Raw genomic sequence first — 15,660 nt, 5'->3', positions numbered from 1 at the left:
AACAAATGTTCTACAGATTCCACCTCTTCTTGGCAGAATTGGCATACGGGGGATGGGTCAATTCCCCAGATATTTAACATCTTTTTCGTTGCCAAGAACTTATATATTAGTTTGTATTGGAAATATCTTATTTTGAATCTAGTGTTGTTTTATAAAGGATATTGAAGATCTGATTCCATGGTATTGGTGTATCTAACATTTTTTCCCAGCTATCTAAAATCTTGTATGGTATGGCAACTAAGTTATTTGTTCTTCAGTAAAATTTGTAGATATCTTTATCTTTGTTTTTTTTAGCCAAGTTGCCATTTTCATATGTGGCCTACAGACTAACTGGTATCCAGTACCATTTCTAATTTTCCTTTTCCACGTTTGTGGTAAAGATCCGATAAGTTGATTGTATTGCTGTAATGTGCAAACAGTTCCATAAATATGAATTAGTTGTGTATATGACATGAGTTTACCTTCATCAACTATATCCTTTAAAAAATTATGCCTTTGTCAAACATGTGTTTCCAAAAAATCATTGTTCTATCCATCATAATGTGGGAGTTCAGCCAGATGACTTGTTGTGTATTTTCTGGTGGATGAAATTGGTATTGTAACCAACTTTGTAGAGCTTCTTTCAAAAAAGTGGAGACATTAGAGAATATGTAATTAATTACTGAATTACTTAATCTACTGGAAAACCATTGTGAGTTGAAATAGAATTTAGGAATAAGGGAGGCTTTACGTGAGAGATTCAATGCTTTTAAATTTAGTAATTTTAAACCACCAGATATGTAGTCATTATAGAGCTATGTCCGCTTAATTATCTTGTTTGTCGTTCCATATAAATTGGAACACCTTTTGTTCATATGTTTTGTCATTGTCATCCTGGAAGAGACCACTCCCATCAGGATAGAAATGTTTCATCATAGGATGAACTCAGAACAGCTTTGTATTGATTTGCAGTGACCCTTCCCTCCAAGGGGACAAGTGGACCCAAACCATGCCAGCAAAATGCCCCCCACAGCACAACAGAGCCACCGGACCCCCTCACTGTAGGGGTCAAGCATTCAGGCCTGTACCGTTCTCTTGGTGTACGCCACACATGCACTTGTCAAGAATATGGTGAAGGATGACTCATCTGACCATAACATTTTTTCCATATCTCTGTAGACCAGTGCCTATGGTTTTTGCACCACTGAACTCTCAAATGTGCATTCATCTTTATAATGAGGGGTTTATGCACTGCAACCCTACTATAATATTCCTCTCTATGTAATTGTCGACAGGCTGTTCTTGCTGACACAGTCTGATCACACCCTACATTGACATTCTCAGTCACCTGAGGAAGAGTTTCTCTTCTGTTTTTCCTTACATATCGCACTAACGCACAAGCATCACAGTCATTGAATGTGTGCTGTTGACAACAATTTCTTAACGTATTTACTGATGTCTTTCCCATAGATCTAAATACAGATGTCCCTTTAGTCCCTGTTCCTAAGGAAACACTAGCCAGTTGAGCAGTCTTTGTGACTGAAGCTCCTGCCATCCGTGCCCCAACAATGAACCCTCTTTCAAAGACACTTATTTCTTTTCCTCTTGCCATCGTGATCCAAAATTGAGATCAATTGGGCCTGCTCAGCATTTTCATACATCCCACAGAACACACATGATTGGATGTTAATTGCTTAATTGTACCATGCAGTACACCTGTGTGGAAGCATCTGCATTCGTTATGTTTCTCCACTCACTTATTCAGGGTTTTCCTTTAATTTGTCACTTGTCTGTATATAGAAAATTATTGTTTTGTATTGCGTTTATATCATTATTTATATCAATATTTATTTATTTTTGTGATCTATTGTTTCTTTGTATTGTTGATTTAGTTTATATCAGTATTTTCGTAAACAGTCATTTATTGTTTGCAGTTATGTTATATATAGTATGTTAAAAATAAAAGACAACACTTTTACTTAACTTTAAATATTCTCACCATATATTTTGTGTGGCACTCAATTAATTCTATTTCATATTAGAAAGCAAGCAATGGAATGTCCCTCTGACAGGGTTTTTATATGTATACAATCCAGACAATCTATATTATCAGGCTCTGCAGAGATATCTAAGCTGACACACTTGCTTTTGGAGAGGCATTCAAGTAATTCAATTGTTTTTTTCAACAACTGAGAATTATTTTACCTCTTATAAAAGGGAATATCAAATTCCTCATGTCATGGTCATTTTCCTTTAGACAAATTATTTCCGAACAAAATTATATATAGCATGTGTTGATAGCTATTAGAGATCTCAAGTAATGTGCCTGAAACTGAGGGGAGTCAAAAATGTACATAAATAGGGTAGGTGCATGGGGTTAATATGAAAAGTTAACAAAACTGCCTGTCCCTAAACACCACACAGACAGAATACTTAGAAATCTATACAGAATACTTTAGAAAGACCTTCTGATTACTTTAGAACAGACAAACACAGTAACACCCAGTCTCTCTGGAACCAGTCTGATAGAATGTGTGAGTGACTTCATGGAGGGGAATACATACAAACACAAGCACGTACACACACTGGTAAAATGTAGTTTGCATTCACCCATGGGACGTGATGTCTGACATCTAAATGACCTTGGAGTGGAAAGTAAAGGTGTGTTTTGTAACCTGGAAGCAGGTGAGTAGGGCTTGTGGGAAGGTGTCGAAGGTGCTGCGCTTGGTCTGTGTCTCGTCAAAGTTGAACTTCCCGCCAAAGAGCTGCATCCCCAGCAGGGCAAAGATGATGAGGAACAGGAAGAGGAGGAGCAGCAGGGAGGCAATGGACTTCATTGAATTCAGCAGTGAGGCCACAAGGTTGGAAAGAGCTGTCCAGTGACTATGAAGGGTGCACAAAGAGTCAGAGGTCAGCCAAGGAGGTAAAAAAGAGCTAATTGTTAGCTATACATTTAGCTAATTATACATACATTTAGCAGCTAATATATTGATGCAGCAATCCAATTATCAGTGTGTACTATCAGCACATCTAGATTATCAGTGGATCAGTGCAGCATCTGCTTTGACTCGATTCCTGTGATCAAACTGCTTTTAAAGGTTCACAGGCTACATGGCAAACCACTGATACCCACTTTACTATAGCCATCAAATCCAGAGCAAATTAAAGCAGCAATGAAGCCACAATGTGATGCTGAAATGGAGGCAGGTACCGTGTGACTTTGAATATCCTCAGAAGGCGCACGCAGCGCAGCACAGAGATGCCCAGGGGGGGCATGATCTCCAGCTCCACCAGGATGGTCTCCATGATCCCCCCACAAACCACAAAGCAGTCAAAGCGGTTGAAAAATGCCACAAAGTACACCTGCAGGCCGAGACTGTACATCTTCAGCAACATCTCCACAGTGAAGAGAGACAGCAGTACTTTGTTGGCAATATCTGGGGGACAGAGAGTTTGAGCGAAGGAGAAACAGGTTGGGGAAAAAAAGTTGAGAAATATAGAAGGGGAAGGAGGCGGGAAAGAGACTGATAGCTGCAGACACACAGTTTTTGGCAGTGCTTAGATCTACACAAAGACAGAAAGCAGTGCAGGTACCTACCCTGGACCTGCGTGAGCCACTCAGGTTGGTTGTAGTGCTCAGAGGCACTGGTGACAGTGTTAAGGAAAACCAGGAGTAACACCAGCCAGTAGAAGGTGACAGACTTCACTGCCACACGACAGTTCCTGCGGCAGGCACGATTCCAGCGACGCATTGTCCGGCTGGGCAGACAATACAGCATTAGCATCAGCATGCCGTAATGGCACCATATCCACACAATCATCATCTATCTACATATCTACACAACTGTGCTGCCACATGTGAACAGGAAACTGCATCAGAACACTAAGAAGAAACCTCACAATCTTAATTAATCTTAATTAATCACAATTTTAATTAAAATGAATCTATTAAATAGCAATACATTATGACATCTACATGCACTTCCTCACCACAGTGGATTTTTCATTATCCGAGTGCTGAGAGCATTGATGAAAGAAAGAGATTTAAGTCATTTAAGTGACATAATCGCATTCCAACCTTATACAAGTTGTCTGAGTGTTTGATGTAGATAGTGTGTGGTTAGTGATTAGGGAGGGGGTGATGCACAGTGTAAGAGGTAGCAGGTGGATAGTGTTTAGGGTGAGGTTGATGTACAGTGTAAGACGTACTATTCGGGTAGTGTGCAGGGTGGGATTGGCGTACAGTACTGGAGGTAGTGTGTGGGTAGTGTTTAGGGTGGGATTGGTGTGCAGTGTTAGAGGTAATGTGTAGGTAGCTGTAGCATAGCGAGCGGGGGAGCAGAGGGTGCAGCTGCCCCGAGCCCACGGTTCTTCCAGTTACAAAGGGGCCCACCTCGGGCCCAATCTGCCTGACTGAACATGCATTTTTGTTGTTTAGTTAGTTTGTGTGTCTTGATTGCCGCAAAAAAATTAAAAGTCAGACTGAGGGCGTAATGGTTTCGACCAAACCCTAGCTAAGTTTCTCGCCGCAATATTTATTTTGAACGAGCAGAGACACAATAGAGGTACAGAAAACTTTATTCGCTGTCCAGTATCCTTGTGTAAATGTACGAACAGGAAAATTATGCCCTCTGTTCGAGTCCTAAAGTATAGGAACTAGGTGATCACCGGCTGTCTTATTTCCCATCGCCATCATTGCTGACAGAGCAGCAATATTTAGCTATCTTGCATGAGCAGAGACACAACAGAGTTACAGAAAACTTTATTCGCTGTCCAGTATCCTTGTGTAAGTGTACAAACAAAAAAATTATGCCCTCTGTTTGAGTTCCAAAGTAGGAACTAGGCAATCACCAGCTGTCTTGTTTTTATTCCCATGCCATCACTGCTGATGGAGCCACAGTATATAAAAATGGTCTCATGCAATGAGGTGTGCTGAAATAGCACATAAGTTTCCCCTTGGATCTGTCTTGTATCTCCATACAGCCTATAAGAGGCTGTATAACGGCCCACCACAGGTCCTCGCCCCCTCTGCAATGAGCCATCAGCTCCGCCCCTGGTGGGTAGTGTTTAGGGTGGGAGTGGTATGAGTGTAAGAAATGTTGAAGGACATTGTGTGTCAGCTGTGTAACAGGCGGTATACAAGGTGGAGGTGGTCTGTAGTGTGTTACCAGCAGACTGTGCAGCAGTCATTGTGCTCTTCATCAATATTCTCTGTATTTTCAGATGCTGTCTCACTGGCAGGCAGACTTGCTATGTTAGCAAGAGACAGAGAGAGAAGGCTTTCATCCCCTTCACTGTTCTCAAATAACCAAATTTTTGAGACACGTTTACATGGGAAAGGAGGCACAAACATAAACAAATTTTCATTCTCTTTCACAGACACACAACTGTGGAACAGGTGCATATGAACTACAATAACTATGATGTTGGAGAAAGTACTTGATCAGAAACAGGTCATGAATATAAAGTCAAGAATATCTGAGACTTAGACTCAAATATACAAAGCAACTGCAAATCACATGCTTGGAGTTTTGAACACAATGTTATACACAGTTTGGAGAACTTTTGAGTAACATCCTTGTCTGAGTTTTTTTCTGAGTAAAAATGAATATAAGACCTATAATGCATAATAAAACAGGAGATTCTGTAGTGGATAATTTTGGCGATATAATTCTGAATAGTAAGCTTATGATCAAACAGACAAAAAAGACAGTGAGGCAGAGATAGACAGCACAATACCATGAGTTTCATTGGAATGACTGAACCAGCCAAATTTTCCTCTCTTCTTGTCAGCCAGGTCCCCCAGAGTGAGACCTGCAGAGACATCAGCATCAAGGCAGAGGGAAGGTAGAGAAAGTAGAGGTAGAGTGCCAGTGTCAGAGTGAGGGGAGAAAGTCTCTCAGATTAGTGTGGTACAGTGGCTCATGACTGAAAAGGTCCCCGTTTGACTGCTTTGCTATTGTACTCTTGGACAAGGTAAGTCTGTCGAATACTCCACTCTTCAGTAATTTAAACAGGAGTGTACTTTGTAAGCTGCTCTCAATGAGAGTATCTGCTAAGCAAATGCAATTTCAATCAGACCAAGGGGAGAGAGGAGTGCCAAATCAGAGGGAGGGGAAGAAGCAGCAAGCTATTGTGAAGGGGGCAGAGTCAGAGGGAGTGGCCCAAATGAGAGAAAATGAATGAATCAGAGCAAGAGCACTGTGAAGGAGGGGAGAGAGCAGCACTGAGTCAAAAGAGAATGACTACAGACTTTTTTGATTCTATGTCTATTGTATGTATCCATCCCTCTCACAGTCCTGAAGGACGTGGGATGCTTAGCTCACGTCTGCTGCCATCCTCGTCGTCCTCGTCCATATCTTCAGCCTGTGTAATCCACTCCATATATCCACACAGGTCTTCCTCCATCTGCTGCTTCTCACGCAGCTTCTGAAAATCCCCACGAGCCTTCGCCTTCTCTCTCTCCTTGGAGAACTCTCTGCAGAAAAACAAAATGTCATGAGCACACACAAACACTCAGGTACACGCATGCACATTCACACAGACTTTGTGTCACTCTCTCTCTCTCTCTCTCTCTCTCTCTCTCTCTAACACACACACACACACGCACACAAAATAAACGTACAGTGCGTATAACTCACCCACTCAGCACACCCAACACCAGATTGAGCACAAAAAAGGAGCCGAAGATGACCAGACTGACAAAGTAAACCCAAGGTAACTCAAACCCTATAGCATCATTCATCTACAGAAAGCAAGAAAGAAAAACAATTGTGTGAGAAACAGAGATATTACACATTAGAGTGAATAATAAACAGTGTCATTACCCAGTACAGTGAATACCACATAGTGACATTGCCCAGTTGGACAAGTAAGAAACATCAGCATTCCCCAGTGAATGGGAAATCATGACATTTACAAGTGAAATGAAGGAGAGACACAGTGACATTACCCAGTATAGCACATCGGTCCAGCCCTCCATGGTAATGCACTGGAAGACGGTCAACATGGCGAAGAAGAAGTTATCAAAGTTGGTGATGCCACCATTGGGCCCCTCCCACTTGCCCCTGCACTCAGACCCATTCACCAGACACTGGCGTCCATGACCCGCAAATGCACATGGCACAGGATCATCCTCAACATTGATGTCTGAAAGAGTTAGACAGGATAATTAAAGAGCTCAGCTGCAAAAGTCCTCATTTGTATTATTCATTTTCACTGTTATTGCAATAGAAATGCTAAATTATCTGAGACCCAATATGAAAATCTTGAGTCACTTGGGTGGTCCTTTGTAAAACGCTTTTTGAAAATCCAGTCATATGGTATCATAAACCAGGACTGCATCAACATATTTAGATGTATTCTTAAAATGTCCACCAAGAACCAGGCCTCGTCCAACAAAATTATGAACTTCATTTGAGATTCCCTACTGGTCACACTGCCCATATGCTGGCCACACCCCTTATGTCTTGATACATTGCTTGAATAATATTGCTTGATACAGCAATCAAATTGACAAGAGGGAACATCTAACCTACTTTTACCTATATCAGTAATTCTTACATGACCTCATGGTGCAACGGTAGCATGCCTGACTCCAGATCAGAAGGCTGCATATTCAAATCACGTCAGGGTCAAAAGTTTGCATTTTCAAGATGGCGGTGGTGCGTGTACAACATGACGCTCAGTGTCTCTCCAGGTTTCGCAAATTAGCTATTATATATCTAGTATTTTTCAGTTTGGTTATTTGAAACAAACTTGTGAACACCTCATACAGCCAACAATCACTCCTCGATATAAAACTTTGATGCACAGACATTGCAATGGACACAGTATTCGACTGTCATGAGCTACCACCTGAGATAGCCAGGATACCGCGACCGAGTGAACATGCCAGTCCAACAGGAAGTGCCTGATGCAGGCGTCGAGACCGCAAACAAGGACAAGGTAAGCGAGGAGCATTGCGAGCTAGGCTAAAGCTCAACCCTCACTGACCAGCGCTACCTAGCATCTTCCTCCCCAATGTATGGTCTCTGGCGAGCAAGATTGACAAACTTTGACTCTGGATAACACAGAAATTGCTTACGGACTGCAACATTTTGATTTTCATGAAGTTTTCATGAAAATGAGTAGAAAAGCACTATATAAATGCAGTCCATTTACACCATTTACAAATATCTACAGGGTGGACAGATCAGCTGTGGACTCCAGCAAAAACAAAGGGGGGGTGTATGCTTCTTTGTAAACAAAGCCTGGCATACAGACACAGTTGTTGTTAAGACCCACTGCTCTGCAAATCTGGAATATCTTCTTATTAAGTGCAGGCCTTTCTATCTGCCCTGTGAATTCACGTGCACCATAATTGCTGTATATGTACCCCCTGACGCTAATGCTAAGCTAGCCATGGAAGATCTCCACGCAGCGATTAGTAAGCTCCAAACAAAACATCCTGACAGAGCCTTTATTATAGCTGGCGACTTTAACAACGACAACTTGAAGACTTTACTCCGGAAATTCCATCAAAATGACTCGGTCCACCAGATTAGACAATGGCTGTGTCCAGATACGAAGTCACCTGCCTTAGAAGGCAGCATTTGAAGGGAGCGTTTTCACAATTTTGCACACTTGCCCTTCGTAGGCATGTCCCAAACCGAAGTCATCATAAAATGCTAAAATAAGGTGCCTTATTTCGGTTAAATTTGAAGACAACATCCGTTGTATCCTTTGCCAGGTAGGGTATGCCATAAGTCTTTGCGATTGCCTCAGGCTTCTCAACTTCGGTTAAATTAATGGCGGCTGAAAACACCACAGTGCAGTAGTAGCAGAGGAGCTCATTATAAATGTCCGTATACAGTGAACTCAATAATTTGTTGCGGTTATATCTAAAAAATACATTGGAATTATTTAATACACTGGAATAATGTTCGTAATGTTTTTAAGCCTCAGTGAGCTTTCCGTGAACTAACTAGCTATCTTGCTGGTAATCACATTACTTTCCAATAAAACAAGCTAGCTATCTACCTAACGTAGCAGTAGTTTGGTTGTCCATCGAACAAAGGTGAAGTCTTTTACAGCTACTGAAATACTTAACATGATAGTCAGATGAAATTGAAAAATGTAACTGATCTAGTGGCTAGTTATTTAGTTAGATGAACGTTAAACTAATTTTCTCTCCAGGGACGCGAACAATCTATGACGTCATCCTGCCTTCAAAGTGTGTCCCGATTTCGTTGCCTTTTGAGGTTCCTTTTCCGTTAGAAGTGAGCTCCCTCATAAGGTAGCATCCTGAGGATGCAGGCAGCAGGCAGCTGACTTAATATTGGGACACAGCCAATACCCTGGATCATGTTTACACCAATGTTACAGAAGCTTACAAAGCCAATCCCCTCCCCCACCTTGGACAATCTGATCACCTATCTCTGTTTCTGCTACACCCCCATCATCAAAAGTGTGAAACCCACAGTGAAGACTGTTAAAGTGTGGCAGAAGGGGGCAGACTCCTCACACAGACTGGAATGCACTTGCATCCCAGGGCACCATGGACTCACACACTGACATTGAAACCTACACAAACTCCATCCTGGACTACATTAACAGTTGTGTCAACTCAGTCACCACCAAAAAAACAATCACAATATTCCCCAGTCGGAAACCTTGGATGAACAGAGGGGTCCAACTCCTACTCAGAGTGCGTTATACTGCTTGGAGGTCTGGAGACTGGGAAGCCTACTGCTCATCCAGGGCCAACCTGAGGAGGGGGAATCAAGCACTCCAAATACAGATATAAACTAAGGATTGAAGAAAATTTTAACAACTCTGATCCCTGTCGCATGTGGCAGGGTATCCAGGCCCCCGTGGACTACAAAGCAACCATCACCCCACCCACCCACACACACCCCAAATAATAAATTGGTAACAAGAGGTGCTCACCTGAATTAGTTTCAGCCAAACAGTCAAGCTCAGATTGAATATCTTATTAGTAGAGAGGAAACAATGCTTGTAAATCAGTCAGAACAGCACTGTAATAGAGGAGGTTCTGGGCAGTTGGGGGCGGGGGTAGAGGGCAGGAGAGGCACACATGGTACCCTGAAATTTCTCTGTTTAAATGCTAGAAGCATAAAAAATTAAATTCTCGATCTGGAAACCGTTATGAGTAATAGTAACTGGCTTGGTCCAGGGGATGGGGATGAGTACAACGTAGAGGGATACAAGCTACTAAGAAAAGATAGAATCAATAGAAGAGGAGGAGGCGTAGCTCTCTATGTAAAGGATAATCTTAATACTCAGGAAATACCAGGAATGGAGCCCCTTGGTGTTAGTGAAGACTTATGGATTAAGATATTGGGGGAAAATGAAAAAGGCGTGAATGTTGGAGTATGCTATAGGCCACCAGCCTCAGATAGCAATGTCAGTAGTACTCTCTTTGATAACATTAAACTTGCATGTCAGGAGGGTGAGACAATAGTAATGGGGGACTTCAATTACCCTTCAATTAATTGGGAAGCTGTGTCAGGTCAAGGTAAATGTGAGGAAGAGTTTTTGGATGTTGTAAATGACTGTTTTTTGATACAGTCTGTTACTCAGCCCACGAGAGAGAACACAATCCTAGATCTGGTTCTGTGTAATAATCCTGATAGAATCGGCAGTATTGAGGTAGGGGAACCACTCGGTACAAGTGACCATAGTTCAATTACATTTGAAGTTTTTTGGCAAGTCAAGTCTGCATTCTCCAATGCTAGAGTATTCAACTTTAGGCAAGCTGACTTTATTAAGATGCGTGATTATACAAGGAATATAAACTGGGTACCTCTTCTAGGTGGTAAAACTGTCAAAGAAATGTGGTGTATATTTAAAACGATTATTCTGGATGTACAGCGTAAATTCATTCCGCAAGTGAGAAAAGGAAAACTGAAAAAGAAGCATCCACAGTGGATGAATAAGTCACTGCGGAACAGTTTAAAACAAAAAAGGAAATTATTTAGAAAATATAAGTTGGAGAGCTCAGATAGAAATAAGATTGAATACAGTAATATGCGAGCTCAAGTTAAGAAAAAATAAGGGAAGCCAAAAGATGTTATGAAAGACAAATTGCACTAGATGCAAAGAGCAACTCTAAACGTTTTTTTCAATATTATGGTCAAAAAAGGATAGTTAAGGATGAAATAAGAGGTATAAAAAATAAGGATGGGGTTATGGTTTACGATAACAAAGCTATTGCTGATACACTAAACAGTTACTTTGTGGGGAGTTTCACTAGTGTTTTTGCATATGCCTTCAGGTGCAGTCAGTTCTCAGAGACTTATAGAGGAAATTGATTTAAATGATGCAGAAGTACTAGATAAACTTCAAAAACTTAAAACAAATAAGGCAGCAGGCCCTGATGGAATATATCCAAAAGTTCACAGAGAACTAGCAGAGGTGGTTTACAAGCCTCTGACAGTTATTTTTAAGCAATCCCTTAAAACTGGAGAAATACCAGATGACTGGAAACATGGCAGTGTAGTACCTATCTACAAGAAAGAAGACCGGACTGAACCAGGAAATTACAGGCCTGTCAGCTTAACTTGTATCGCATGCAAAATACTGGAATCCATCATTAGGGATAATTTGCAATTATCCCTGGAACGAAATGGTGTTCTAAATGATAGCCAACATGGTTTTCGCAGAGGGAGGTCATGCTTAACAAACCTCCTGGACTTCTTTGAGGAAGCTACAGCATGTCTGGACTCAAACCAGGCTTATGATATTATCTATTTGGACTTTCAAAAGGCATTTGACAAAGTTCCGCACGAGAGACTCATATTGAAAATGACATCTGCGGGAATTACAGGAGCCATCACCGAGTGGGTTCGAAGTTGGCTGTCTAATAGAAAGCAGACTGTAACTGTGGGAGGAATTGTATCGGAGCAGGGTCCTGTACGAAGTGGAGTCCCGCAGGGATCGGTGTTGGGGCCTTTGCTATTTCTTATATACATAAATGATCTTGATGCAGAGGTTAGAAGTAAAATAGTAAAATTTGCAGATGACACAAAACTAGGGGGTCTAGCCAACAGTATAGAATCAACTAAGGTAATACAGGAAGACCTAAACAGCATCCAAAAGTGGGCACATACCTGGCAGATGACTTTCAATTTAGATAAATGTAAAATCTTGCATGTAGGAAATAAGAACCTTAGACAAGACTACTTCATGGGTGGAAAAAAACTAGAATGCGCTCAATTTGAAAAGGACTTGGGAGTAATGGTTGACCCAAGCTTAACAGGATCTAGGCAGTGTGCTGTAGCAGTAAAAAAGGCCAACAGGATGCTGGGATATATAGCCAAAAGTATTGAGTATAAATCTAAAGAGGTTATATTGAAATTATACAATGCCTTAGTCAGACCGCACCTGGAATACTGTGTGCAGTTCTGGGCACCGCACTATAAAAAAGATACTGAAGCTTTAGAAAAGGTTCAAAGAAGGGCAACTAAATTAGTTCCTGGCATGAAATATAAATGCTATGAGGAAAGACTCAAGTCACTTAACCTATTTAGATTAAGCGAGAGGAGGCTTAGGGGTGATTTAATTGAGGTATTTAAATTTATAAAAGGAATCAATAAGGTTAACTATAATAAATTCTTTAGGGTGAGTTCAGTCTGTAAAACAAGAGGACATAAATAGAAACTAGTTAAGAGTAAGTTCCGCACTGATGTAAGGAAATATTATTTTACACAAAGAGTTATCAATACATGGAATAGGTTGCCAGGTCATGTAGTTGAGGCAGAGACCCTTGCTGTGTTCAAGTCTAGACTTGATGCAGTTTTGGATACTCTTTAATTAAGAAATGGCGAGCTTAGTTGGGCCGAATGGCCTGTTCTCGTCATCATATGTTCTTATGTTCTTATGTTCTTATGAATATTTTATTGTACTTATCATTATAATATAAATGTGTCCAAACTTTCGGTTATTCTCTTTGGGCTAATAACACAGCTATAAAATAATAATATCCAATTGTCTCAAAACTTTTTCACAAAGGAACTAACTCTCTACTCTTATTCTAGAGCAGGTTTCTCAGCCCTCTCCTGGAGTACCCCCTGCCCTGCAGATCTCTCCCTGCTCCAACACAGCTGATTCAAATAATCAGTTTGTTATTAAGAAGCTTCAGGAGTTCATAACGAGTTGATCATTTGAATCATGTGCCGATTCACAGGCGCTTTAATTGTCAAGTGGCCCCTCTTCAGCATTATATCTAGGTAGGTGACCGCTTTCTAGATATGCATTTGTTCTCACTCCCTTTCTCTCTCTGGAAACTTGGTTTCCGTGTTAGTGGCGTGTGCAGTTTGGCTGGTTGGTTGTGATTTGTTTTCGAACAATGTTAAGGTATGTGCTTTTACCGTTTCTTTCTTGTACAGTATGTTTATAGCATGAGTCACTGGTGTTACATCTGCCCCGCTTCCTTGCTTTGTAGCATAATTGGCTTGCGTCTTTGTTGTGGATATGGAGTAGCATTGTTCCGCTTTGAGTCTCTGCTTAAGCCAGTTTCGCTTTCATTCAAGGTAGGCTGGTTCATTTTTTATTTTGTCAATGTTGTTCAGTTCCCCTTTTGCTTTTAGCTAATATAGCTTTCTCCCTCTCAGTATCTGGGCCGCTGTCAGTGATCGAGCCGTGGCCTTGGCAGCTCTCACCCCTCTGCTCCCTGGCATTCATAGCCCTGGTTGTGTGTTTTTAAATAGAATTGTTAATTAAATTTTATACACTATTTGTGAAATCACCCCTCTGGTCTTTGTTTCAAACCTGTGTGGTCCTTTTGGGTTTAAAGTGGTTGAATTTAAATTCCTTGGGGTGAAATTCCCCTAGGTGGCGTAGTTGACACTACAAACCCCTAGAAAGGACTTGATGCTTGCTTAATGAGGCTGACAAAAGGGGTTGGTCAGCAGAGCAGTCTGACAGTGAGGTGTGTGCATGAGTCAAAAGTGATACACAGCACAAAGGGGGTGGATCAGTTTTCATGTATTGGTTGGCAGTGATACTGTCCAATTTAAATGGAATTTCAAATTTGTCAGCCTAAGCAGTTACAAGAGTTTTGCACATGGGTTTCATAAGGCCTGAAAAATGCAAGACATTCAAATGAAAATATTGGAGGAAGGGAGGAGAGAGAATACTATTGCTTGGTTTTTTTTCCAATGGTGGCAGACAGTGTTTTCCCTGTTTGTCAAGATGGGTGACTAGACAACATGAAATGGTTGCCAAAACCTCTTGATTGGTGCAATCTGGTTGCCAAGGGCAACTGTTAATGTCAATGATCAGTCCTTGGGCTCTCAAACATAGCCAAGATCATTTTCCCACAAGGGCTGAAAATGGCTTGAAACCACAAATTCCCTTATGGTTTGCACAGCTATTCCCATTTCAGCCTATAAGCACCTAACTGACTAACTAACATGACCCAACTAACTAACTAACATGCATACTGCATTGCCAACATTTTAACCATTTTACTAAGCAACTCTTCCTGGACCTGTTGAGTGTACCACTCAGACAGAGATGCCACATTTACAGTTCAAACTACACTAAGTGGCTTGGCACAAAAAGAAACAGAATAAAAATAAAATAAAGTAAACCATGGGTTTGGCTACCCAGCCAGCTGGCCAACTGGAAAAGAATCACTAGTTGCATAAATGCAGCACAAAAATAGTTGTAACAATGTGTAGGATGAGGATCAAGATAAAGTAGCTCAATATTATTTGATCTACATGTTTTATCTTATCTGCTGTGCTGATTGGTGGTTAGCTAGATACATAGTTTGCTTGCTAATATCCACTACTAATACTTCTCTAATCTATATATGAATTAAAATCATTTGATTACCTGACTGCCTAAATAATTACTGTGCTGAAAATAAAAGTGGAAAAAAATTCTCAGCATGCCTTCCTGTGGAAAGTATGTGAAAACTAAAAGGACAAAAACATAAATAAAAAAACATAAAAATTAACATAAATAAAAATAAATTAAATTTAATTAAGTTAGAACTTCTGAAGTAACTCAGTCATAAACCAGTATCCTCAGACATTATTCCATCTTCCCTTCCCGTCAATATTTCAAAACAGTACACATTCTGGATATAGTCTATGTTTGTCGGTTGTTCTAGTAAAATATTGTATCTCATCAGTGCAATAAGATGGGCAAATTATACACATGACAGATAGGTTTCCTCTAATTATCAATATTAAATAATCAATTGGTACTGTTTAAGTGTAAATATTCAAATACCCAATGTCACTATTTCTCACTTATTGTGTTGCGGAATTTTTCAGACTAATTCCATTTTTTATGTGTATGCATATTCAGGGACCTGTGCCAATGTAGTAACAGGTTTTGTGCATCCTGCCGATGAAAAGCTCTAGACCGATGATGGCGTAGATGATGATAACAAACAAAACCAGCAGGGCGATGTGGAGCAGGGGCACCATTGCCTTCATAATGGAGTTCAGCACAATTTGGAGACCTGGAGAGGTACCACACTACTGTTACACACATACATACTCGTACAGTGTTACAGTGTTCATGTTAAAAATAGTTGAAAACACACAAGCAAACACAAATACTTTTACAGTATAAATACATGCTGTTACAGTGTACAGTGTACAGTTATGTTATAACACACACACATGATATTGCAGTACACATTCAGAAAACACACATACT

General features: G+C 40.7%; 1 protein-coding gene across 1 annotated transcript in view; it reads right to left on the bottom strand.

Moving 5' to 3' along the window:
* LOC118780466 (voltage-dependent L-type calcium channel subunit alpha-1D-like) overlaps nucleotides 1-15,660 on the bottom strand; it is a 138,229-nt gene that overhangs the window by 83,297 nt on the left and 39,272 nt on the right. The window contains exons 6-15 of the mRNA XM_036532959.1: nucleotides 15,308-15,460; nucleotides 6,932-7,128; nucleotides 6,621-6,724; nucleotides 6,306-6,457; nucleotides 5,719-5,793; nucleotides 5,148-5,229; nucleotides 3,970-3,996; nucleotides 3,578-3,738; nucleotides 3,191-3,416; nucleotides 2,655-2,862 (exon numbers count right to left, since the gene is read on the bottom strand). Coding sequence (XP_036388852.1) covers nucleotides 2,655-2,862; nucleotides 3,191-3,416; nucleotides 3,578-3,738; nucleotides 3,970-3,996; nucleotides 5,148-5,229; nucleotides 5,719-5,793; nucleotides 6,306-6,457; nucleotides 6,621-6,724; nucleotides 6,932-7,128; nucleotides 15,308-15,460 — 1,385 coding nt within the window. The remainder of the gene's footprint in view (nucleotides 1-2,654; nucleotides 2,863-3,190; nucleotides 3,417-3,577; nucleotides 3,739-3,969; nucleotides 3,997-5,147; nucleotides 5,230-5,718; nucleotides 5,794-6,305; nucleotides 6,458-6,620; nucleotides 6,725-6,931; nucleotides 7,129-15,307; nucleotides 15,461-15,660) is intronic.

Source organism: Megalops cyprinoides, chromosome 7, assembly GCF_013368585.1.
Source record: "Megalops cyprinoides isolate fMegCyp1 chromosome 7, fMegCyp1.pri, whole genome shotgun sequence".
Lineage (NCBI taxonomy): Eukaryota > Metazoa > Chordata > Actinopteri > Elopiformes > Megalopidae > Megalops > Megalops cyprinoides.
This window is presented reverse-complemented; position numbering and strand designations above follow the sequence as displayed.